The following is a 25,645-nucleotide window of genomic DNA, read 5'->3' as shown; positions in this document are numbered from 1 at the left end:
GGTGCTTACGGTTTTTGCGGGGGGAAAAACGAGGTTCCGTAGTCTTAGCAGCCCAGTTTCCCTTCTTTCTGTACCTCATGAAAATGTGGGTAATTCAGGGGTAGATTTTTATCCCAAGAAAATTTTGAGACGAAAATAATTCACAAATCAGAAAGTCTCTAATGTCAGGTGCCCCATCTCAGAGAGCAGAGAATTAATATTAATCCATCCGCTGAAAGGTGCCCATCTTTACCTACTACTGTATTGTAAACGAGAATTTAAATTTAGAGTTAAAAAGAACCATATATAGCTGATTTCAGTTTCAGAGATTTAGTTAAAGGGAGTTGGGGTTTATTTAAAATGACAGTTTTCAACAATCTCTCCCCCCTGCTCTGTTTTCCTTCTTAGCACTTATCACTATGTAATATATATATCACTATGTAATATTCAGTATTTAGTCCCCCTGTGGTTCCTGTAGTATCTACAACATGGCCTGTCACATCTTGGGCATTGCTCGTTTGTTAAATACGTTAAAAGCTACCATTTCTAATACACCAAAGACGACTATTCTTTGTTATTCTTCACCTTCTTCTTTTACCTTCTAAAAAATTACAAAAGAGTACAAAAATTACCACACAGAATCTATCTACTATTTAACATTATGGTATATAAACTACAAATTTCTTTTATATTTAAGGAAAACAACAACAACATAAAATTGAAGTACTCTTCAGCTGCAAACCCAGTCCTAATATCCCCTTTCTCAGGGCAACTCTACCATGAATTTGATGTGCATATCTCCCATTCCTTTTTTTTTTTATGAATAATTTTTATTTGCAAAGAGTCTGAGAAAAACTCATATTAAAGTTTTCATTTAAATAACACAATGCTTATTTTCAGAAACATTGACAAAGTGCCCACATAAAAGGCTTTCCTTTATGATACCATTGACAGTAAGTCTATTTCTATGTAATAATCTATAACCAAACATGAGTATACCTAATGTCTACCTAAGTGTCTGGACTGAGAGGCCAAAGGGCCATATTTGATTTTCAGTTGGTTCTAAAGTGAAGGCAACATCTTTATGAACCTAGCAATAGAGGTTTTAGAAATCCTGTCATTAAAGTTCTTTTATCAACTGTATTTAATTTTTTTTTTTTAAATTTTTTTCCACATGAAAGTCCTATCACAGTAAAGAATCACTTTAGGTACCAGGTGAGATCTCATTTCATTTTCAGTCTTGCTTACGTGGATGCCCATGGCAGACACAATTTCCATCTGAGGTATTTCATTAACAAGCTTTTTAATCTCACAGATCACCAGAGGAACATGTGATTAATCAAAAGGAAAAAAATTGCCCAGAAAGATGAAACATTAGTCACTATTTTCTTCTGGGTTCTATTTAAGAAATAAATTTTCAGTTGGTTCTTGGATATTGTAACCATAGATTGAGCATCTTCTTGCAGTGTCAAATTCATGCTTACCTAGAATTTCTTATTGACATGCATAAAAATGAAAAGAGAAGAGCTCTATTATGATAGTGTCGACGAACAATTAATCAGCTGATCTCAGAAAGAAATGGAAAACTTTATTCAAGCCAAATTGAGGATTATAACCAGGGAACAGCCTCTCAGAAAGCTCCAAGAACTGTTCCGCCCATTAGAAATCAAAACACAGTTATACAAGTTTTTTGAGACAGAGGGCTGTACATCAAACGACGTATTATTGACAGTTTACACAATTCAGATCTGCAAGTACGAAGTTGTGGCTCCTTACAAGATCAAGAAGGAAGGTTTTCTTTTAAGGAGTTGTCTTGTTGGTGATAGAATGTTGTTCTTTACGGTTGAGGCCAGTATTTCTGCTGATGGGAGTGGTTTGGTGGATGCATCATACACACAAGGCACAGTGGAGGGGGGATGGGAAGGGGGAGGGAGGTGGGGGGTGGGGGCGCGGGGAAAGCAGCCCAAATGGCAGAGAAAATTTTTTATGTTTAAATTTTTCTTGTCTTGCCATAAAACGTGAACTTTATTTCACAATAGTCATTTTATTGTGGGGCCTCCAGGCACACTCTCTGTGTATAGCACAGCTCCCACAAAAAGCATTTTGCGAGATGGAAACAAAGTTTGTCATCTGTTACATTTGTTAGCAGTAGCTTCAAGTGACCGGCAAGAAGGAGATTTATTTTTAGAAACAGATTATTTCTGCTGCAAGAGAGACTTCAGAGATCACTTTTAGTTCAGGAACAGACCAGGAAGATGAGACCGTCCAGTAAATTACACAGAATGTGGTAGCAGTGGCAGCAGGGTTGGGTGGTGGATAAAACCCAAGCCTTCTGATTCCGCAAAGTGTTATTCTTCAATTATAGTCTTCACTTCATAGCTTTGGATGCCGACTATAGAGATTTCCAAATCTCAGAATTTCCTAGAGAGGCCTAGAAACTGCTTGTGTGGGGCAATAATCCGCTGGCTGAGAGTTGAGTGTCTATTCAATAAGATTTGGAGGAAGAAAATGGGACTCAGACCAGTTTACCTTTGTCCTCCTCCTTCCTGTCCACACCCATCACCTGGAATCATTTGCATTTTATTAATTATCTACAACTTACATTCTATCTCTGAGTTGTAAAATAGCCTAATCATTCAAAGGCAATCAAAGATGCACACCTCCATAGATCATATAATCCTGGAGGCTCAGCCACCTGGCGCCACCCCACCGGGCACCACTGAAAGGACTCCCTGGGAGCTGTCGACTGAAAAAAAATGCACAACCTAAAAGTGGAGAATTATGTTTTATTCCGTGGACCTTCTGAGGACTTAAGCCCAGGATGCAGCCTCTCAGATAGCTTTGAGGGACTGCTGTGAAGAGGTAAGGGAGTAGCCAAGATATACAGGAGTTCAAACAAACAAACAAACACCTGGTGGTCTAGCATCAAAATATTACTGCTAATTAAAGAAAACCAGACATCACAAGTTAATGAATTTAGCGCTTTTTTATGTGTGGGAAGATGCAAGAGTCTGGGCTCATTGAAATCATTCCTTTGATATGTATCTTAACTACCTAGGGCCAGTATCCTGCTTTTCTCCATCCTGAAGCCCCTCAGGGTGCACAGTCCCTGCGGGGCAGTGGCTGATGGCTTGATGGCTGCGGTAAAATCCTTCATTTACTGATATGGCAGGTGACATTTTTTGTCCACAGATCCCATTCACACACTTCCAAGTTTGGTAACTTATTCTGACAACTCATACACATTCTGTTAATAATCCTCCTTTCCCCTTTTACTTCTCCGATGCCAAGTTTTCATTCTCAGGCCTGCTTTTATTGCTATACTGACCAGTGGAATTCCAGGATCTAGCCTTGAAAACACAGACACTTTTTAGTGCTGGAGAGAGGAACAGATCCTGTAGGGCTTTGTAAAATGGCTATTTCTGATGATGTTCAAAGAGGTTGACCTCAGAGATTGTTACTATGACCTATGTTACTACGAAGTAACATTTAAATTGTAAAAGCCTGTAAGTGATTGTCTTTCTCAAAGAAAATGTCTTGCCCTAGCAATAAGCTGCTAATTGACAGCTCCTTTTTTCCTCAAGATCTTTATCTTTTTGATATTTGTTAATCAGAAGAAGACAATTGTTTTTTCCTACTTCTCCCATATGCGTGGAGATAAAGTAAAAAAATATTAAAAGAAATCAATGATTCACTAGAGAGCTGATTTCAACAGAATTTGAGTCTGTGCCTCATGTAAATAGAAGAAACAAGGAGCTAAAGGAGAGAGAGGGGCAAGCTGGGTTCAGGGAACAAGGGTGGGCCATTTGCAGAAGGCAGTGGAACCAGGAAGGGAAGAGGTGGAGCTTCCGCTAGATCCTTACCGCCTCTACCTTCCCCTTTCATTTTATTCATTGCAAGACAGGAGAACTAAGAACAGTTACTAAAAAAAAAAAAAAAAAAAAAAGAGAGAAAAATTTGAAAGGACCAAAGAAAAGTAGGTAGAGGAGAATACATCACAGTAAGACAAATAGAACATAATTAGAAAAGAATGAGTTTATTTATTAACTATTTAATCTACAATAAACTATTCCAAACAACTTTCACCACTTTTACCTCATTGTTGGTAGGGAGCTGAAATTTTTAAATTATTTGTTTAGTTCACTTTTTTATCCATTTACTTAAATTGCAAAAAAAAAAAAAAAAAAAAAAAAAAGAGCTGTTGAATGCCTGCTGTGTGTCTGACCCTCTGCTCTGTCTAGAGCTGCCAAGTGAGAAACAGATTCTTTTCAGTTGAGGATTTAGGAGGATGGGGAGATCCAGGCATTTGATCTGGGTTTTGGTGGTATGGAGAGTATACTGGACAGCTTGACATGGACACAGAAATCTCTCTTAATGTCCAGAGTTCTCCAGCTGTGGGATTAAGGTTTTCATGAAGCTTTCAGGTGTTTTTTGTTTAGTCCACACTATTCTACATTTTTTATTAGTTGTGATGAAATAAAATTCATATTTTACGGCAAGATAAGAAAATTTTAAAGATAAAATTTTTCTTTGCCTATTTGGGCCTCCTCCCTCCCCTTTAGTGTGTGTTGTACATCTGTATTAACCAGATCTCCCTAGGAGATAACATTCCTTATTAATCTCATCAAGGGTCACTATTCCTTAGGAGATAGTCATAATCTCCTAAGGGGCCATGATGGCCCTGACTCACTACTTGATTTGTATGCATAGATCTGGATTGTGTAAACTGTCAGTAACACGTCATTGTATGTACAGGTCCCAGTCTCAAAAACTTAACTGTGCTTTGATCTTTAACGGGTGGAACAGTTCTCAGAACTTTCTGAGAGACTGTTCCTGGGTTATCAGCCTCAATTTGGCTTGAATAAAATTTTCCATTTCTTTCTTAGATCAACCGATTAATTTTTTTGTTGACAATTGCCAATTTTGAAAATTTGAAGTATTCCTTATTAAAATGCAAATCCTCTTGAAAAAACTGAAAGACTCACTGACCCTGAGCCTGCAGCCCCACGAGGCAACAGTCAAGTGAAATCATAGGGCATAGGCTCTGTAGCCTACAGTTTTCTGCAGTTCCCACTGGTCCCCTTAGTTTCCAAGTGTTAGTTGGCATTTATCAACATCCTTGTGCTGTGGTTGTTTGTAGGGTAGTATTAAGAGAACAGTGAAACATGCTACTAAAACTGGGAAGGTGAAATACAGTGTCAGAAGTCTTTGTACTTCAAGAAAAATAGCAAAGAGCACCTTGTAGCCAGTTTTGCTTTTATCTGCTAGGCCCCCATGAGCATTTGACTTTTAACCTCTGGTTTAGGGTATATCACAACTGTCTCTTTAGCTGCAGTTAAAGCTAAATGTAAACATTTTATGAAAGACAATTTGGAATAGAAAGTTGGAATCAAAGCATGGAAAAAAATGGCCTAAATGCTGTTATGGACTCAATCGTGTTCCCTCAAAATTCCTTTGTTTTGAGCCCTAACCCCAAAGTAACTATATTTGGAGATAGGGCCTTTAAAGAGGTAATTAAGGTTAAATGAGATCATAAGGGTAGGGTCCTAATCCGAAAGCCCTGGTATCTTTATAAGAAAAGGAAAAGACTCCAGGGGTGCAGACACACAGAAAAAAGAGTGTGTGAGGACACAGCAAGACAGCCAGCTGCAAGCCAAGGAGGGAAACCAGTCCTGCCAACACCTTAACCTTGGACTTCTAGCCTCCAGAACTGTGAGAAAATAAATTTTTGTTGTTTAAGACACCCAGTGTGTGGTATTTTGTTGTGGCGGTGCTAGCAAACTAATACAAGCATTTTAATAGGATGTTTGTTTGGACTTAGGCAGTAGAAACTGTCAAAGCAGGACTAAGAGACAGAAACATTTGGAAAGGAAAGAGTCTACCTGCAAAGAGGTCAAGAGTCAGACTTTGAGGAAAACACACACACACACACACACACACACACGTATTTAAAATGGTGTGTGTTGGAGGGGGGAGCTGCAAAATGACTGAGGTTACCACGTGCACATTGGCCTGTTCATGGTGGAAAAATTGCAACTCACATGGTAATCATTATCTTGACAAGTCCTGACACATTTCTTCAAAGAGCAGTCTAGCAAAAATCAGGGTATCATTGTTCTGTCAGGTGTTTAGGTTTACAGAAAACATTCAAGTATTTATTACTTTGAGGACCAGAACTAGGGTGAACATGACCCTATTATTTTTTACTTATTTTAGGGTGCAGAATATTTTGATTTCTTTTTAAAATTTTATTCCTTTTTATTTCCACAGCTATGACCAGAGCACAATACAATACCTCTCTCCCTCTCTCACATGCGCACAAGTGACTCTTGAAGTGACTAACAAATCCGGCGGTTAAAGGGAGACAGAAATGATCACTGTACTCATCCTAACTTACTGTTAGTAAAAAGTTGAAGTTAGGAAGCATTTCAGTTGGATCTGGAAAACACGACGCCTTGGATCGGTCCTTCTGTTTTCGTGCCACAAGATGGCAGAAGAGGGCAATACTTCTTATTTCACCCACTCTGAAGGTAATTATCCCTCTGGTCTCTTTACAGTGGAAGAAAAAAATCCCGGAAAAAGCAAATAATAGAAAGAGGGGATGAATATGATGCTGATGAGTTCAGGATGAAATTAGGGGACTGCTCTCCACCAAGTAGGGTAGCTTGTCGGTGGATTTTGTCGCCAGCTCCCAAGACCTAATGACAGGGGCGCAGGGACTGGAAAAAGAATCTCATCTTAGAGGAGTGAATGACAAACCCGTATATTTTGCAGACCCATTGACCTGTTGGCATAAATTCCTGGAGGCTTGTTGTCTGTGACAGGGACAAGTCTGTTCGTCTGAGATAGGGTCTATACCTACAACTTTAAGGGAAGTGACAATAGGGAAAGACAGGAAATGTTACAGCCTGGAGGGGGGATGTGGTAGTAGGGGCTTATTTTGCTGTTAATGGGGGGAAAAAGATTTACAATAGCAGTCATTTACTGGTGAGAGGGGATGACAGGGTAGAGGAAAATGTTAATGCCTCCAACTGCAAAAAAAAAAAAAAAAAAAAAAAAAGAATTTAGGCATTGTTGAAAGATGCAGGGGAGGGGGGAATTGATGGACTTTCGATCATGCCTTGAGAGACTCCATTCCCTAATATTCCTAGCTAGCCCATGCGTTAAGTAAATACGCCCTTCTCTTAAATACTGAGTTCTCTGACTTCTATCGCGGGATTTTAAATCGTGGACTCTAAAATCACTGCCAGATAACTACTCCCTCGGCCTAGCGAGTCCTGGCATATCTCCTTCCGGCACATCGATTAAACATTGGAAGAACGCGGCTTTCCCAAATTGCTGGGTTCCTTGTTCAACCTTTTCTCCTTAAGGAACGTCCCTGACCTTTAATATTCCCGTTGCACTTTAACATAAACCATTTCAACTCACCCTAAGATCTCCGTAGGATAGACAGGTCTAATGTTACCGCACCCATTCTGTAGTGGATGAGAAATAGACACCAAGAGGTTAATTTCGCCCAGGATCCGACTGCAGAACACAGTACCGTTGTCAGCTTTATGGCTCTTGGCTCCAGAGCCCGGTGCATTTCCGCAGATAAAAAGTCATCCTTTTACTTTCGAGAAAATCTCTTCAAAACGCACAACCCTGATGGCAGACTATCTGGCCAATTGCAGCCCACGGCGGGCTTTTCAAAAAGTGCATCTGCCCAATCAGAGACGGGGAGCGTTCCTTGCATTGAAAAAGTGTAAACAAAAGCGAAATTTTGGCTATTGCAGCTGAGGGCAAAACTGAAAATCTTTTTCAAAGGACGCCAAAGAATCCATACTAAACTTGCATGACACTGCATAAATACGTATACTAGAATGTTTACGGAGGGCTTAAGTTTTTACCCCGTTTTCCGCTCCCAAACCAACCCCCTACTCTCCCGAGAGAAACTAGACTAACAGGCAAGTGCACCAGCTATTTCTCTGAAAGTGTAGGTGGCTCTGAAAAGAGCCTTTGGGTCATGTGTGGCAGCGGGCCGTCTCACTTGGAGCTGGTGTACTTGGTGACGGCCTTGGTGCCCTCGGACACGGCGTGCTTGGCCAGCTCGCCGGGCAGCAGCAGGCGCACGGCCGTCTGAATCTCCCTGGAGGTGATGGTCGAACGCTTGTTGTAATGCGCCAGGCGCGACGACTCGCCCGCGATGCGCTCGAAAATGTCGTTGACAAATGAGTTCATGATGCCCATGGCCTTGGACGAGATGCCGGTGTCCGGGTGGACTTGCTTCAGCACTTTGTACACGTAGATAGAGTAGCTCTCCTTGCGACTGCGCTTGCGCTTCTTGCCATCTTTCTTCTGGGCCTTCGTCACCGCTTTCTTGGACCCCTTTTTCGGAGCCGGGGCGGATTTAGCCAACTCAGGCATGATGAAAGAAATTACAAGATTCCCGAGAAGCAAAGAGAGAATAGAGAATCGGTCGAGTCCTTTTTATTTACAAATCCATATGCAAATAAGGCTTAGTAAAGTTCTTCGTCTGATTGGTGAATATTATGATGACGTTCTTGAATATTGTCCAATCAGAACACGCATTATTAGGAAATGCATTTGACTTGTTTAAAATGGGACAGCAACTCTGGCCAATGGAATAGCTTCTTTTTCGCGCGCAGCTGCGGTTATAAGTTGGGCGTTTTTCTTTCTCTTTAGTCTTTTTGGTGTAGGTTGCGTAAGCGTTGCACTATGTCTGGACGTGGCAAGCAAGGCGGCAAAGCTCGCGCCAAGGCCAAGACCCGCTCCTCGCGGGCCGGGCTCCAGTTTCCCGTAGGCCGAGTGCACCGCCTGCTCCGAAAGGGCAACTACGCCGAGCGGGTCGGGGCCGGCGCGCCGGTTTATCTGGCGGCGGTACTGGAGTACCTGACGGCCGAGATCCTGGAGCTGGCGGGCAACGCGGCCCGCGACAACAAGAAGACGCGCATCATCCCGCGCCACCTGCAGCTGGCCATCCGCAACGACGAAGAGCTCAACAAGCTGCTGGGCAAAGTCACCATCGCTCAGGGCGGCGTCCTGCCCAACATCCAGGCCGTGCTGCTGCCCAAGAAGACTGAGAGCCACCACAAGGCCAAGGGCAAGTAAGGTCTGAATTAATACTCCCATCTCTAAGAACAAAGGCTCTTTTCAGAGCCACCCACAACTTCTGTGCAAGAACTGAACACTGTCCTGAAACCTATCACGAATCCCTGGCTAAGTTTACAGTACTGTACGTTGAAATAATGTAGTCCTCCTATTGATTTGACCGAGCATGCGTTAACTCATCTGGTAAAAACTAGTTTGCTCGATTGTGAAACCATGAAATGGCCGCATGTATTGTCCCCTCCCCAGGAACACATTTCCGGTGATTATTTGTTCCAGCAAATGTTAAATATGAAACCAATTTTGTCTTGTTTCTGGGTCTTCATCGTTAAAACCCGATGGTCCACTAGGTAACTAAAACTGCCCCTACTCGAAAGCTCCTTTCAGAGCTACCCCTATTTACAGAACAACACCTAGTCACTGGTCAATGTAAACGTATCATTACTCCAGGCCTGCTAAGTACACAATTTACATATTAAAGTCCAATCAGCCATTTGATTGCATCAAAATCAATTAATGAAGTCAGATAGTCATTTACTAGTATTTAGTCAAGCACACATCAAGCTCCCCCTTCCCCACACCACGCTGGGCAAAGTTCTGTGTTCAGGATGCCGGTGTGCCAGAGTCTATTCTGAAATTCTTTTTTTAGGTCTTGGTACAGTCATTAAAAGTAGATCCTGATGCAGTTATGAAATGGAACTACTGTTTAGAGAGACTAGCAAATACATTATTTTGCTGTAATTTCCCCCCACATTATCTGAAAAGGGAAAAAGTCTCCGATGAAAAAATGCATTTCTTTTAGGACAATTTAGGCGCTGACTTCCACAAATTCTGAGCCAGACTCGTTTTTTACTGGTGAAACCTTAACGTTTTGGTCGAAAACCATAAACTCAGGATGGAGTACAGCCATAATTATTTCCTGCGAAAACAGAAATCACAAAATTAATAGTATGGAAAACAAAACCTTTTCAGAGGCGGTAAAAACCAAATGAAGATAGAATTAAAAGCCAATCAGGTTACTCCCGCAAAGTTCTGGCCAATCAGGATCGGATCGTCTGTATAAAGTCTGGTCCTGGAAGCGCTCAGCTGCTTGTCTCGCGGCATTAGCATAGAGGCGAAGCATGGCTCGGACCAAACAGACAGCTCGCAAGTCCACTGGCGGCAAGGCGCCGCGCAAACAGCTGGCCACCAAGGCGGCCCGCAAGAGCGCGCCGGCCACTGGCGGCGTGAAGAAGCCGCACCGCTACCGGCCCGGCACGGTGGCCTTGCGCGAGATCCGCCGCTACCAGAAGTCCACGGAGCTGCTGATCCGTAAGCTGCCGTTCCAGCGGTTGGTGCGCGAGATCGCGCAAGACTTCAAGACCGACTTGCGCTTCCAGAGCTCGGCCGTGATGGCGCTACAGGAGGCGTGCGAGGCCTACCTGGTGGGGCTCTTCGAGGACACCAACCTGTGTGCCATCCACGCCAAGCGGGTCACTATTATGCCCAAGGACATCCAGCTCGCCCGCCGCATCCGCGGGGAGAGGGCATAAACTGTCCTTTTTAATCTGGCTTGGGCGTATTTGCTTCCTCCCAAAGGCTCTTTTAAGAGCCACTTCTGTCCTCATTGAGAGTAGCTGTTATACTAGGATGGGTATTTAGAAAATGGGGGAGAAGGGTTCCCTTCAGGAGCTACATATTTATCATGCAAAATGAGTATACAGAATACTTGTCCAGACTACACACACATACCGTGTTCATTTTGTTAGCTATTTAAAAGGACTTGCTGAACAGCAGCTTATAAGGAAGGGCAACAGTGTCTCCAGCAATAAGGTCACCTGGACCCTGAGTAATCAAAGATTTCACTAGAAGGAGTCAGTCAACAAAAGAACTCTCAACCAAGTAAACTGGGATTCAGAGCATAAATATTTATTAGCCAGTCCCTCCCCCACTTCGGATATAGTCGGGGTGCGGAGTTCTGGTTGACTGTTACGTGATGTATTCGCAGTGCATGGAAGGACATGCACTTTGCATGCCCTAATCAATTATTGATTTGAACTGTCCAGGGTCCCAGGAAGGCCAGAGTACATCTTGATTAAGCCAGACAATGTTGGTGGTTTGCCCGGGATCTAACAGTAGTGGGCTGACTTCTAATGTACTAATTCAGTTTCTTTTATACAACTCCAAAAAGAAAGAATGAATCTGGCTGAAGCTACAGGGTGTTCAAACTAAGCATTTTTGTTCTCATGAGAATTGCATTTCTAACTGTTTAGTAGTACCACCTGGTAACCCTACGGGATAAAGCTCTGAACTGTTTACTCCTTCACACCCATTCCAAGATTTGATACTGTAAAATTAACAAATTAACTTTTTTATCTGACAGCTTTCAGGAGACTCCTAATGCAGATGTGCACGAGGAGAAATCCACAGGCACTGTGCATGCCATCAACATCTGGTGACTTACCTGAGGCAGAAGCCACAGTGAGCCCGTTTGGGACAGTAATACCCCCCACACCACGTGTGCACTTCCCCGTGTCTCCTTATCCCTTACATGAGGTCACACTCACAAGTATGAAATACTAGCTCCAGGAGCGTAGTCTCCCAACTCTGTGTGAACCTGTTGTAAAAGTCGAATTTTACCCCCTTTTTCCCACCATATACATATAGGGCCAAAGATCTTTTCGTGTTCACTGTTGTTTCTGCAGAATAGAAAAAGCCTGACGCAGGCAGGTGCTCATTAAATTCTAGTTGAATGAATGTATACCTGATTATCAACCTTATAGACACAGATAGCCTCAGTCACTGAGTGCTTCCCACCTTCTGCATTACACACTGCATCACAGATTCTTTTTGAATTCTATGGGGAGTAGATATAATACTGACGACAACAATTATATAAAGCTTTATAGTTTCCAAAGTATTTTCACATGTCTTTTCACATGTGAACTTGGTAATAGCTCCCCGGGTTTAGATGAGGCACATATTAATCCTTCACTCGCTCTAGAAAAGTCTGTCTTTTCTAAAGGTAGCCAAGTATTGGGAGGACAAAGCCAGTAAATCTGTTTCGGATTCTTTCAACAAACCCTGAAAGGGGACGAGATCTGGGTAAGCCTCCAATGACTGTAGGTAAATAAAGGAGGAGAAGTCGTTTAAAAAGAAAGAAAGAAAGAAAGAAAGAGCTGGGCAGAAAAGCCTGATTTCCTCTAAGTGGAAAGGCAGAAGTCCTCCTCAGCAAGGACATCTGCTGGGATTTGGGAGTCTTTTGAGATCTGAACTTCAGATCTCAGAAGTGTACTATGGGTCAATGAGGACATGTTCTATTTGAAGCCTAAATTTGATTGTAGAAAAGGTGGTTTTAGGAAATATCCAAAAATTCTTTGATAATCTTCCCTTCAAAAAATGGAACCTAGGGAATTCCCTGGCGGTCCAGTGATTAGGAGTCCACACTTTCACTGATGAGGGCGCGGGTTCGATCCCTGGTTGGGGAAATAAGATCCCGCAAGCCGCGCAGCGCGCAGCCAAGAAAAAAAAAAAAAGGAACCTAATTCTTCTCCCCTTGAATGTGAGCTGGATTTAGAGACTGGTGTGGCATAAAGCCAAAGTGACAATGAGTACTTTGGAGACTAAGTCATAAAAGGTGCTGTGTTTCCTGCTTGCTCCCTCTCAGGTCACTTGCTGGGGATGGGTCGGGGGAACCCCAGCCGCCATGTTGAGAAGATATTCAGGCAGCCCTGTTGAGACACCGGCACGATAAGAAGCTGATGCATTCTCCAACAGTCAGTGGGCAACTACCAACAGCCGTGTGAGTGAGCCATCTCTGGCCCAGTCAAACCTCATGTAACTGCAGCCCCTGCTGACTGCTTGACTTTTCACTTCTTGGGAGACTCTGAACCTGAACCACCCAGCTAAACTACTCTCTGATTCCTGACCTTCAGAAACTGTGGGATAATACATTTGTTGTTTTAAGCTACTAACTTTTCTGGTAATTCACTACACAATAATAAATAACAGATGCAAGAGAAAAAACAAGAAGAGTTAGGAGTTATCTGACAGACTTCACTGGTCTAATACAAGGGAATAAATAAAATATAGTGGGCACATAATAAGAAATTCTCTTTCTTCTGAGATCAAGAAACAAATAAATGGCAAAAATAAGAGCTGAACCCAAGAATCAGTCCATACCTGGGCACACCTGTGCCAGGATCCCCAACAGCATTTTCTAGCTTTATTTTAAAAAACAAACAACAACAACAAACAAACAAGCAAATCCAGAATAACCACCAAAACCAAAGGCAAAAAATCTGAGTCCTTTTTTAAAGCATGACTTGCAGAGTACCAGTGTCTTAGTCTGCTCAGGCTGCTGTAACAGAACACCATAGACTAGGTGTCTTATAAACAATAGAAGTATTTCTCACAGTTCCGGAGACTGGGAAGTCCAAGATCAAGGTGCTGTCAGATTCAGTGTCTGGTAAGAGCCTACTTCCTAATTCATAGATGGCTATTTTCTCATTGTGGAAGAGACAATGGGGTCTCTTTTATAGAAGCACTAATCGCATTCATGAGGGCCCTCCACTTATGACCTAAGCACCTCCCAATAACCCTACCTCCAAATACCCAATACCCTCACATTAGAGATTAGGTTTCAATATATGAATTCTGGGGGAACAGAAACATTCAGTCTATAGAAACCAGTCTGCTTTTAAAGATTAGAAGCTTATGAACTGTGTTCTTAGCCTCTGTCCCTGTTGTAAACCCAAGAGGGCGAGGCAGTAGAGGACCCTTATCCCAAGGCACCCACACCTTCATTTTGATTCTTGTTTTCTCAGTATCCAACCCTGCAGATGCTAGTAAGTTGAAGTGAATGAAAGGGAATCAGAGTTTCTGGCAGCTATTGTTTGATATATTTCAGGCATGATATCTAGCTAAATTAGGAGACACTTAGAAGGGACTAAAAAGACCATGGTATTATAAAAATTTGGAAACAAGGTAGGACATTATATAAAACAAGGAGGGAGTGTTAGGCATGAAAAGCTGTGTATATTAGAGAATACATTTAGGTCTTGAGAGAGTTTCAGGAGTAAGTAAGGGGTTTCTTAAAGGGTTTTGCAAATCAGATTTCAAGCCATGAGCAGACAAGAACAGGGCAGAGTGAACTTCAAGAAAGAGGGTGTGAGGAATTCCCTGGTGGTCCAGGGATTAGTACTCAGTGTTTTCACAGCTGTGGCCCGGGTTCAATTCCCTGGTCGGGGAACTAAGATCCTGCAAGACTCCTGGCACGGCCAGAAGTAAATAAATAAATAAAAAGAAGGTGTAGTAAGATGAAGAGAGGAAGAGGCCAGGAAGGGCAGTAGATTCTGCATCTTCAAATTTTTTAAATTGGTCTTGATAGTGCATGGAGGCATAAATGCTTAAGGAAACTTTAAAGATGAAAGCAAGGATGGTGATTGCTTTGAGGTAGGATCAAGAAAGAAGGGAAACTTTATGCTTCCATTAAGGTTCCGACCTGGTAAAAGGCCAGTCTATGTGGAGAAATAAGACTGTATGGAATGGAAGGAAAGATTTGAGAGGTTAAGTTCATGGATTTGAAAAGACTCCAAATGGCTAGTGGTGTTTCGGATTAGTGTGTGTGTGTGTTTGGGGACAGGAGAAATGAGAATTAGGAAAGGTACTAGTTACTAGTCAGTAAACTAATTTTGAACGAAGAACAATAAAAGAAAAAAATTAAAAACAAAAAAGAAAAGTAAGAGATGTAAACACAATCTACCAGCTAATTCCAAAGGTTTAAGCAAAACAGAGAAAACAAAATCAAGTGTCAAGAAAATAAACGTGTGGCACATCAAATTGAAAATACAGTAATAATGGAAAGGATTGAGCCCAACACTTGGAACTAAGAACATTAAGAATTGTCAGCCAGACAAGTGTGAATCAGTAGCAACCCTCAGAACATTGGAAAAGCAAGTAAACCTACCTCATTTATTCATCTGATTGAAGGGAGAGGAATTCTATGGACTGTAAAGCATTGCCAACATTTCTCTCAGAAAAGAATATCTCTCCTAATGTGAGAAACAAACAAACAAACAACTCCTAAATATTTGTCCCAATTATTCAACAAGAATTTATCAGGCAATATCATTATTATTTGCTGAGAAAGACAAAAAGGAAGCATTTGAACAGTACTTAATTTAATAAGATAGCATTCTCAAACTTAATTTTTTTATTGAATTATATTTGATTTACATTTTATGTAAGTTTCAGGTGTACAAGGTGATTCAAATATATCTATATATCTATGTACATACAGATATCTATCTTTTTCATTCTTTTCCATTATAAATTATTAAAAGACTCAAATTTTTTAAGCTGAGAAATCTGCAGTCAGTTTGTTTCCTCCATGAAGGTGGGAGAAGAAACTTAACAAACTATTTTAACAAAGAGAATCACACCTTTGGGACACATGGATGTGAATATAAATATTTCCAGGGCAAAGCATTGGCAAGGCAACTGTATTTGTAAATTAAAGGCATGGAGTTTTTGGGTGCACTTGATTTCTCAGTTCAACAAAGGAGAGAAGCGAGGGGGGGTGGGGGGAAGGGCGGTAATCCCTGAGAGGCATTTTTACTTGTTCATGGACTCACCAAGGAAACTACAGGTAAAAGATGACCTTCCTCAAACAGCTTCCTGAAGTGTTTCTAAGTGAGGTGAAGAAAATTTGAAAAAGCCAGTACTACCCTCCAAAATGTGGCAGCCAGTGAGGGAAGGGAAAGTAAGGTGATAGGATGAGTAAGGAAAAGGGGAGAGCACCGACGCTGAGAACGGCGAAAAACCCCACCTGGAAGCTATCTATAATCAGGCGTCCAGCCACGAGGTTTCACAAAAGCTCCCAAATGCCTACAATCATCGCTCTTGAGATTGCGCCCTTCATTCCAGCAGTCACAAGTCGCTAAGAGATGGCAGAAAACAAAACAAAACGGACGGTAAGACCTGACCAAACCAAAAGAAAGGTCTTCCTGGGGCGGGCGAGCGCAACACAATGTAGAAGTTGGGCTGAGGGATTTTTATTAGGCACCGGGTCTGACCAAGTAGTTTAAGCACCGCCCTTTCCAGTTTGCTGAAAACGTGGGCGGGGCTTCGGGGCTGGAACCTCCCTGAAGAGACGCAGCTGGCTTGACGGGTTCCCAACCAGGTCCGATATACCACTATATAAAACACCGCCTTTGCGAATTAGAGCATTGTATTTGATCGAATTGGTGAGATGTCTGGGCGCGGTAAGGGTGGGAAGGGCCTGGGGAAAGGAGGTGCCAAGCGCCACCGCAAGGTTCTGCGTGATAACATCCAGGGGATTACCAAGCCTGCCATCCGACGCCTAGCTCGGCGTGGTGGGGTGAAACGCATCTCCGGCCTCATCTATGAGGAAACCCGTGGGGTGCTGAAGGTGTTCCTGGAGAACGTGATCCGGGACGCTGTCACCTACACTGAGCATGCCAGGCGCAAGACTGTCACAGCTATGGACGTGGTCTACGCGCTCAAGCGCCAGGGACGCACTCTGTACGGCTTTGGCGGCTAGAGTTGTTCCAAGGCATCATAATGTCGCTTAAAGGCCCTTTTTAGGGCCACCCACGAAATCTATTAAAGAGCTGTAGGCATTAAGGCGCATTTGAAGTATTTTGGAGTAGTTGTGTTGGGTTGGTGGTTTGGGGGGGGTGCTAAAAGTTTGAAGTTTAAGTAACTTGCGTTTTGTCGCAGTCCCCAGCCCCTCGTCAGCCTTTCCACCTGCAGTGGCAAATTCTCTGATAACTCCTGAGTTGCCAGTTTTTACAGAAGTTTAGTGTAAGCTGGGCTCATTTAACCTATGTCGACTGCGCTCGCACTCCCACGTCAAGGGCAAAGTAATGATACAGTATGACGAGTAATGCCTAAAATACTATTATATCTTTTTTGCAGAAAAAGTTGGCCGACCCTCGTTTTAATAAGCTGAGAGGTTCTTAAGCACGCTGAAGTTTGAGACCACTGGCATAGAACATGGCTGGATTTCGACTTTCAATGCCTCCATTTATCATAAGCTGGTTCCCTTTTATGTTATTCAGTAAACTATTTTTATCAAGAACCCAATCATGACATCTTGTACTGTATTTAAAATAGTGCAAGGCACTTTGAGATTCTCTAGATAACACTTTAAGAATTTTGATGCATCCTGCAGTCTTTTAAAGCCAACAAGATATCTCCTCTGTATATTATCCTAATGACCGAAGTAGAAGCGGGAAAACGCTTCCTTTTCTTTGAGGAATAAGCCTAGAACCAATTCTGTGGGCGGGGAAGGACGGGACAGGCGAGGGAGGCATCAGTTTATTGTCCAATCAAGACGCGAGGGTCCCTATATATATTGGGACGACTGGTTCTTCTTACTACTGTTAAAGTAATTCGCACCGCTTATGCATGGCTCGCACTAAGCAGACCGCTCGCAAGTCCACTGGTGGCAAGGCGCCGCGCAAACAGCTGGCCACCAAGGCGGCCCGCAAGAGCGCGCCGGCCACGGGCGGCGTGAAGAAGCCGCACCGCTACCGGCCCGGCACGGTGGCCCTGCGCGAGATCCGCCGCTACCAGAAGTCCACGGAGCTGCTGATCCGCAAGCTCCCGTTCCAGCGGTTGGTGCGCGAGATCGCGCAGGACTTCAAGACCGACCTGCGCTTCCAGAGCTCGGCCGTGATGGCGCTGCAGGAGGCGTGCGAGGCCTACCTGGTGGGGCTCTTCGAGGACACCAACCTGTGTGCCATCCACGCCAAGCGCGTCACCATCATGCCCAAGGACATCCAGCTCGCCCGCCGCATTCGCGGGGAAAGGGCTTAAAACTTACACCGCCTTCTATTAATATACCTCATCCGAAAAGGCTCTTTTCAGAGCCCCTCAACTGTCACCAGAAAGGAACTGTTCATTCTAGAGGATACGTTACCCCCAAAAGAAAAATGGCAGGAGGGTTTTGATGAAATATCTGTTGTGGGCTCAATTGTTACTGTGCCACTTGAGTGCTGCATATTCGGAGATTAAGCTGCAGACGGAGGTTACTGTATTCTGTGCTAGTCAGCCTATTGAGCTGTTTCTGGTGAAGCGTACTTAAAGTGATAACAACTATTAAACCTTTGGCTACACGAAGCGACTGAAGAAAAACTGGCCCATACCTTGTGAAAGTTTATTGGTTTCTGTGGATAATTGTGTAAATGGCAAATGAAGGGTTTTTTTGTTTGTTTGTTTTTTTGTTTTTGCTAAGTACCCTAGCTCCTTGACTTCAGAAAATGCGCCTCTTGCCTTCCTGTTGTGGAAAGAAATAGTGGTCGAGGTTCAAGCCTCACAGCTGCCAATTACTACTAGCTGTATAGTCTGCCAAATTACTCATCTCTCTGGGACTCATCTAGAACAGCTGTAAAATGTAGCAGACGAATTAGTTTGTAGGGCATGCTTAGACTAGTTCCTGACACTTAAATGCTCAATGAATGTTAGCTCTTTTTATTTATTGTGCTCCTCTCCTGTAAAGCATGACTTCCCCCAACCTTCTCCCCCAATTTTCTGAAAGTTTTGTGATTGAAAAAGTGGGAAATACTTAGTTGGAACATTTTCTTGTTAAGATCTTTTCTTTAGATCTTTATTTGCATAGTCCTGAAAGAGGCAGGCCTGTAGCAACGCACCATGAACTGTGTCTGTGAGAAGGAATACAAAACAGCAAAAGAGCCAAATAGTAAGTATTTTAGGTTTTGCAGGCAACATATAGTCTGTCACAGTTTTTTAAAAATACAATTTAAAAATAGAAAAACTCAGTTCGACGGCCATACAAAAATAGGCCACTGTCTAGATTTGGCCATAGTAGGCTATAGTTTCAACTCCAGGAGCTCCTGAAGAGATGAAGTGTATTGGCCTACAGTTTTTCACAGGGGAGAATTGACTGTTGATTGCATGAGAGATCCTAATCATCACCCCATCCAGGCACAAAATCCTGTCCATGCCTCCCCCTCCCACCTCCCAATAAATAGCAAACTTCATCCTCCATTCCACTTCCTGGTCATTGCCTCAGTTCCCTTGGATGTTAATGTTTTCCTGAATTCTCTTAAACTTCTATAACCTCCAGTCCCTTAAGAGCCAGTCCACACTTATAGTCAGTGGCCAATTATTTCACTGGAAGATACAGGTCTATCTTCACTTAAACACACAAAAATATCCACAGTGATGTCCTACAAAAGAAGGTGTTTTGACCGTGTAATTTGTTAAATGTTGATGGAGGTAAGGACTTTGAGAGCATTGGGAAAAGCACCGTGAAAGAGGGACAAAGTCCCACGCCATCTAAACAGTTTGCGCTTTCGAGGGCTACTGGAAGACCTTGAATAATTTTTAGCAGGTTTCAGGGTTTTTTTCTAAAATACATTATCGGGGTTAAGCATTTTTCTTTGTTATTTTATTGGATTCGCTTAGGAATTAAAGATAGAAAGCATCTCAATCAAAAACAAACCAAATTTGTTTGAATGCAGGTCATTGGATCCTGTAGCCAAAGCAATTTCTATTCCTTCTGGAAGAAGTCACTTTGGCAACAGAACTTTTCCTAGCGGCAAAATCCCATTCTCTAAAGACAGTGGCACGTGGAAACTCCTTGGGAGGCAGAACCGGTTTTTAAAGTAAGATCTATATGGTTAATTTGGGGCTGTAGGCAACCAGCTGTCCCGCGCCTGTGTTACTTGCCGCAGTTTGAAACAAAGTTTATGGCAAAACCACGGAACCTAGTGTCTTTCCTCTTGCAAAAATCAAAGGCCGAACTTAGGGACAAAGCCTTTTAAAAAACGTTCACTTGGTACTTAGTAAAAATTTATTGCAACATGCAACTAACTAGCTCGATGCCTTACGCCCGATGCACACATATGAAAAGCTGAAGGGATTTTTAAAAATATCTTTCATTAATTGAGCGTGATTCATAAAAACACAAACAAGTATGTGAACATGGAGGCTGTTTTCCTCCTATGGAGCTTCAAAGAGTCAAATTCTGTACCACTGTTTTTAGCATTTAATCAAATTTTGGGACTAACAAACACAATTTGGGAGTCCAACCACGAAAGCCGGCTGCCTGAGGGCGGTGGATCGGACACTCCACCAATCACAGGGCAGCACCGGCTTATATAAGCCCCGGGCCCGAGCAAGGTAGCATTGCAAAACTTGCTCTTTGGGTTTTGAATCTCTCTTCTTCTAGCAGTTTCTCCCATCGCCATGTCGGAGACCGCTCCTGCTGAGACGGCTGCCCCGGCGCCGGTGGAGAAATCTCCTGCCAAGAAGAAGTCTACTAAGAAATCCGCGAGCGGTGGCGCGGCTAAGCGCAAGGCGACCGGGCCCCCAGTTTCCGAGCTGATCACTAAGGCTGTGGCTGCCTCCAAAGAGCGCAATGGCCTTTCTTTGGCAGCGCTCAAGAAGACGCTAGCAGCTGGCGGCTACGACGTGGAGAAGAACAACAGTCGAATCAAGCTGGGTCTCAAGAGCCTGGTGAGCAAGGGTACCCTTGTGCAGACCAAGGGCACGGGTGCTTCCGGCTCCTTTAAGCTCAATAGGAAGGCGCCCACCGGGGAAGCCAAGCCGAAGGCCAAGAAGGCGGGGGCTGCTAAAGCGAAAAAACCCGCAGGGGCCACCCCTAAGAAGCCCAAGAAGGCTGCGGGAGCGAAGAAGGCGGTGAAGAAGACTCCCAAGAAGGCGAAGAAGCCTGCAGCCGCTGGCGTCAAAAAGGTGGCCAAGAGTCCCAAGAAAACCAAAGCCGCGGCAAAGCCGAAGAAGGCTGCTAAGAGCCCCGCTAAGCCTAAGGCAGTGAAGCCAAAAGCGGCGAAACCCAAAGCTGCCAAGCCCAAGGCGGCAAAACCCAAAGCTGCAAAGGCAAAGAAGGCGGCTCCCAAAAAGAAGTAGAAAGTTGGCGCTTAAGAAGCAAACCCCAAAGGCTCTTTTCAGAGCCACCCAGAGATCTCTGAAAACAGCTGTGCACTGAGTAACGTATATATTTTATTCTCGGCCGGTCGCCAAGAAAAATTGCCCTCTACTTCCACTAAATGTTTTCACCTTTCCTCCTGCTTGGAACTCAAAGCGAAAAACATGATATTCCTTTTAAAATACAACAAAGTTAGAAATTTGACCTGGATCCAGTAACCTGCAAAATTGTCCACAAACATCTTAAATGTGAGTTGCTGACCATTTTCAGATATTTTGGTTCCTGGGTGTTTCGCTACAAGGAACTTTTAAAAAGCCCGCGTCACGTTCAGATAGGTCAACTGTTTCTGTTCAAATGGTAGACGTTTTTATTCCGGTTTATGCCCCACCTAATTCACTGCACATTGTTTTAAGCTCAACAAAAGATTTCCTGGACATCTATTTTAAATTTGATATTGCAGGAATCAAGGCACAGAGCTTAACTTTAGCACTGGCAGAGGTCGAGGAATTTTACATCTTGACACTGCACTTACTTCCTTACCAAAGCTCTTGATTTCTTCCTGACATTCCGAGGACATGACTAGGAGTCCGAAAAATGGCTCAAACTGCTTGCCAAATTACTACATGAAGTAATTTATTTTCCCCAGGCAATTATGACAATGGAATTAAGTGAAACTACTGTCCCAGCTCCTCCGCAGAAAAAGTAGGTGGCTCTGAAAAGAGCCTTTGGTTTCGAAGGCGTTGCTCTTGAGGCCTTACTTGCCCTTGGCCTTGTGGTGGCTCTCGGTCTTCTTGGGCAATAGTACAGCCTGGATGTTGGGCAGGACGCCGCCCTGAGCGATGGTGACTTTGCCTAGCAGCTTGTTGAGCTCCTCGTCGTTGCGGATGGCCAGCTGCAGGTGGCGCGGGATGATGCGCGTCTTCTTGTTGTCGCGGGCCGCGTTGCCCGCCAGCTCCAGGATCTCGGCCGTCAGGTACTCCAGCACCGCCGCCAGATAAACCGGCGCGCCGGCCCCGACCCGCTCGGCGTAGTTGCCCTTTCGGAGCAGGCGGTGCACTCGGCCCACGGGGAACTGGAGCCCGGCGCGAGAAGAGCGAGTCTTGGCCTTGGCACGAACTTTGCCTCCTTGCTTACCACGTCCAGACATAATGCAATATTTTAAAGCCTACACCAGAAACAACTAAGGGGAAAGGAGAAAATCGCATATTTTATAGCTGCAGCTGGGCGCGAAAAAGAAGCTATTCCATTGGGTAAAGTAGTAATTCCGTTTTAAAAGATACGTGTCGGTCCTTTAAATGCGCGTTCTGATTGGACAAGATTTTAATGACGTCATTACCAGTATTCGCCAATCAGACATAGAACTTTACTAAGTCTCATTTGAATATGCAGTTGTAAGTGAGTCGGACTCGCCTCGCCCATTGCTCACTCTTTGTTTCTCGAGGATTTTGTTAACGCCACTTCACCATGCCTGAGCTTGCTAAGTCCGCTCCTGCCCCGAAGAAAGGCTCCAAGAAGGCGGTGACCAAGGCTCAGAAGAAAGACGGCAAGAAGCGCAAGCGCAGCCGCAAGGAGAGCTACTCCGTGTACGTGTACAAAGTGCTGAAGCAGGTCCACCCGGACACCGGCATCTCGTCCAAGGCCATGGGCATCATGAACTCGTTCGTTAACGACATCTTCGAGCGCATTGCGGGCGAGGCGTCTCGCCTGGCTCATTACAACAAGCGCTCGACCATCACCTCCAGGGAGATCCAGACGGCCGTACGCCTGCTGCTGCCCGGCGAGCTGGCCAAGCACGCCGTGTCTGAGGGCACCAAGGCTGTCACCAAGTACACGAGCTCCAAGTGAGCCACTGGCTGCAAAGCAGTTGATCAGGTTCCGTCATATCCAAAGGCTCTTCTCAGAGCCATCCACGCTTTCCAAAGAGAACTGGCACTTAGTTTAAACAGCTTTAGAGGTAGACAAAAGCAATGTTAATCTGAAGCCTTTAGTAAATGCTGCTTAATTTGTGAAACAAATTATATTTTGGGTTTGTGGCATTTCAAATAAGATGATCTGATAACAAGTTGTACATGTTACAGCCATCACCCAAAACGAATTTTATTGTGCTTATTTCACTTACCGTCCAGCTCAGCTTTACTCTGAGGATCAATCTTTGAATAAGTTAGTGGCTAGCGAATTTCAAATGCTCTTTTTTTTTTTTTAATTTTTTTTCCTTTTTTTTTTTTTTTTTTTTTTTTTTGCGGTATGCGGGCCTCTCACTGTTGTGGCCTCTCCCGTTGCGGAGCACAGGCTCCGGACGCGCAGGCTCAGCGGCCATGGCTCACGGGCCCAGCCGCTCCGCGGCATGTGGGATCCTCGCGGACCGGGGCACGAACCCGTGTCCCCTGCGTCGGCAGGCGGACTCTCAACCACTGCGCCACCAGGGAAGGGAAGCCCCCTCAAATGCTCTTAAACTGAACGTTTACTTATCTTACATCATTTTTCCGCAGTCGTACACTTGCCATTCCATGCCCTGACCCTCACCATGCTTTGTAAATATCACCCCAAAAAAGGAATTAAAGGAAAACAAGCAGGTTGTGTCCCCTTTAGATTTTTCATGTAATTTGATCCTGCTGCATTCTTGAGTTTTAATGTGTCACCCCTTTTGGGAATGGCATTTCTGTTCACTATTATTTTTACATGGTCAAAATTTTAATTGGGAAAAAGAATTTATAGAGTATCCGTTTCTTTTCTGAATCAGCTCCACATTTCATCTCACTCTGTTTTCTCTTTACCTTTTTTTCCCCTTGTAATAAGGGAGAAACTCTAAATGAAAAGGCAGTCTTTGAGACCTGAAGGGTGGCATTTTTCTCCAAGGGGGAAGCGCAATCTCCCAGTGTTTAGGCCCGTATTTCAGAGCTAATTAGGCATTCTCAAGAATCAGTGTGGAAATATAAGTCCCAAGCATGCTACAGACTATCAGATATTAAGATAGTAAAAGCCAACATCTTTACTGTTTTTCTAGATATTATTCAATCTTTTCCCATTAAAGGACAGGAGGCCTTGGGCTTCTGGGAATAGAAAGCACAAAATTGGGGCTGAACTTATGAGCTCAGGAACAAAGGAGAGTTAAGCCAAAACTGTAGACAAAAGCCAGTGATTGCCTTCCCTGTAGCCTCAAAAAGTCACTAGAAACATGCAGAATATTTATGGAGTTTAATATTAGTTCATTTCTTTACTACATCAATTAACATTGAATATGAAATTAGAATTGTTATTGATGTAGTGAAGACATGACTAATATTAGGCCTAGAAAGATACAGTTATTTCCTGAAATGCACCATATAGCCCGTTCTCCATTCTGTTTCTGTTAAGTCCCAGTTCCTCTACCATCGAAATCCTGTCTGTCCTGCAAAGCCAATCTCAAATCTAATCGCCTCTCTGATTATTCCAACTTGCATTGTTTTACCTTCTTGAAGTTTCTCCAGAGTTTTTTTTCCTTTTTATTTCAACCTCTCCCACACACATACACCCTGTCTATATGCAAGCCGGGACCTCCCAGTCTTTCCTATATCTTTATGCCTTTATCTCCATTAGACCTAGGAAGTGTGATTTATTTCTAGAGTATTCTTTCAGTATTTAGCATTTTATTTTACAATATTTTTTTGAGGAGGGGTGGGCCGTGCCATGGCCTGTGGGATCTAGATATCCAACCACTACATTGGAAGCACAGAGTCTTAACCACTGGACCACCAGATAATTCCCTTATAATTCATTTTTAATCAACATTACCTGTGTCCACTGTTATGATTGGCCTATGGGACCTACACTTGAAATTAGGAGACCAATTCCTAAAACATTTGCCACTTATTTTAAGAGGCCAAGATTTTGGCTTCTCTGAAACACAGTTTCCCTATCAGTAAACTGGGCATAACAGCAATTCCTAGTCACATGACTATTGTGAGGATCAGTGAGACTGCTTTGTGAATGTCTAAGAATTATTATGCACATATTTTGTATATATTAAAAAGGAATCTTATACATCTATTTGGCATTTGAAAGGCTTAAGGTCATCTTCATTTATCAAACTGAATCTCAAAGTTCAGCCCGTACAGTGTTTTCTAGTTCATTTTTTCTTTCAATAAATATTTGTTGAGCACATATTATGTCCCATAAACTCTTCTAGGTGCCAGAAATATATCAATGAACTAAACAGAAAGGAAGTCATGCACACATAGAGTTTATTTTCTAATGTGGGAACAGACACGCACATAACAAAAACAACAACAAAAAAAGAGTGTCAGAAGATAATGAACATTAAACATTTGGGAGGAAAACAAAGCAGAAAAGAAGATAAAGAATGGTTTTGTATCTTCCATTTTAAATAACATAATCACAGACTGCTCATCAAGGTGAAATTTTAACAAAGATGAAGAGACGAGGGAGTGGGGAAGATTCTTCTAGGCAGAAGGAAGCAGGAACAAGAGACCCCGAATGTATATGTGGGATAAGGGGGAAATACCCAGTGTTAGACAAGGGACAGCAGGTGGCCAGTGTGACTGGGTCTGAGGTGGCAAAATAGCTGGAGGTGGGAAACGGTGCTGGGAACGGGGCCTTCCAGAATGTGTAGGACCGTATATGACAGTATAATGGCTTTGGATT

General features: G+C 43.4%; 6 protein-coding genes across 6 annotated transcripts; 4 read left to right on the top strand and 2 right to left on the bottom strand.

Annotated features, from left to right (window-relative positions):
* Positions 1-8,004: 8,004 nt before the first annotated feature.
* Positions 8,005-8,385, bottom strand: LOC132497379 (histone H2B type 1-L-like). The gene has a single exon (XM_060110523.1). It carries the CDS (start codon positions 8,383-8,385, stop codon positions 8,005-8,007), a length of 381 nt encoding a protein of 126 aa, XP_059966506.1.
* A 312-nt stretch (positions 8,386-8,697) lies between these two features.
* On the top strand, positions 8,698-9,090 carry LOC132497366 (histone H2A type 1). Its single transcript, XM_060110506.1, has one exon. The coding sequence runs from the start codon at positions 8,698-8,700 to the stop codon at positions 9,088-9,090; it is 393 nt and encodes a 130-aa protein (XP_059966489.1).
* Positions 9,091-10,208: 1,118 nt separating this feature from the next.
* LOC132497847 (uncharacterized) lies at positions 10,209-17,910 on the top strand. Its single transcript, XM_060111392.1, has 3 exons — positions 10,209-10,613; positions 16,292-16,611; positions 17,481-17,910. Exons 1-3 carry the CDS (start codon positions 10,209-10,211, stop codon positions 17,908-17,910), a joined length of 1,155 nt encoding a protein of 384 aa, XP_059967375.1.
* A 2,394-nt stretch (positions 17,911-20,304) lies between these two features.
* Positions 20,305-21,258, top strand: H1-5 (H1.5 linker histone, cluster member). The gene has a single exon (XM_060110482.1). It carries the CDS (start codon positions 20,305-20,307, stop codon positions 20,983-20,985), a length of 681 nt encoding a protein of 226 aa, XP_059966465.1. The 3' UTR covers positions 20,986-21,258.
* A 433-nt stretch (positions 21,259-21,691) lies between these two features.
* On the bottom strand, positions 21,692-22,153 carry LOC132497371 (histone H2A type 1-like). Its single transcript, XM_060110511.1, has one exon. It carries the CDS (start codon positions 22,149-22,151, stop codon positions 21,759-21,761), a length of 393 nt encoding a protein of 130 aa, XP_059966494.1. The 5' UTR covers positions 22,152-22,153; the 3' UTR covers positions 21,692-21,758.
* Positions 21,795-22,930, top strand: LOC132497381 (histone H2B type 1-L). The gene has a single exon (XM_060110525.1). The coding sequence runs from the start codon at positions 22,469-22,471 to the stop codon at positions 22,847-22,849; it is 381 nt and encodes a 126-aa protein (XP_059966508.1). The 5' UTR covers positions 21,795-22,468; the 3' UTR covers positions 22,850-22,930.
* Positions 22,931-25,645: the final 2,715 nt, after the last annotated feature.

The sequence above is a fragment of the Mesoplodon densirostris genome, chromosome 10 (genome assembly GCF_025265405.1).
Source record: "Mesoplodon densirostris isolate mMesDen1 chromosome 10, mMesDen1 primary haplotype, whole genome shotgun sequence".
In the NCBI taxonomy this organism is placed as follows: Eukaryota; Metazoa; Chordata; class Mammalia; order Artiodactyla; family Ziphiidae; genus Mesoplodon; species Mesoplodon densirostris.
This window is presented reverse-complemented; position numbering and strand designations above follow the sequence as displayed.

Excerpts from the sequence above, each read along its gene's own strand:
- LOC132497371 (XM_060110511.1), bottom strand. The coding sequence starts at position 22,151 with ATGTCTGGACGTGGTAAGCAAGGAGGCAAAGTTCGTGCCAAGGCCAAG.
- LOC132497381 (XM_060110525.1), top strand. The coding sequence starts at position 22,469 with ATGCCTGAGCTTGCTAAGTCCGCTCCTGCCCCGAAGAAAGGCTCCAAG.
- LOC132497379 (XM_060110523.1), bottom strand. The coding sequence starts at position 8,385 with ATGCCTGAGTTGGCTAAATCCGCCCCGGCTCCGAAAAAGGGGTCCAAG.
- LOC132497847 (XM_060111392.1), top strand. The coding sequence starts at position 10,209 with ATGGCTCGGACCAAACAGACAGCTCGCAAGTCCACTGGCGGCAAGGCG. Across the intron at positions 10,614-16,291 it reads GCCGCATCCGCGGGGAGAGG|AGCATTGTATTTGATCGAAT; the intron begins GCATAAACTGTC and ends TTTGCGAATTAG. Across the intron at positions 16,612-17,480 it reads AAGCGCCAGGGACGCACTCT|TAATTCGCACCGCTTATGCA; the intron begins GTACGGCTTTGG and ends CTACTGTTAAAG.
- LOC132497366 (XM_060110506.1), top strand. The coding sequence starts at position 8,698 with ATGTCTGGACGTGGCAAGCAAGGCGGCAAAGCTCGCGCCAAGGCCAAG.
- H1-5 (XM_060110482.1), top strand. The coding sequence starts at position 20,305 with ATGTCGGAGACCGCTCCTGCTGAGACGGCTGCCCCGGCGCCGGTGGAG.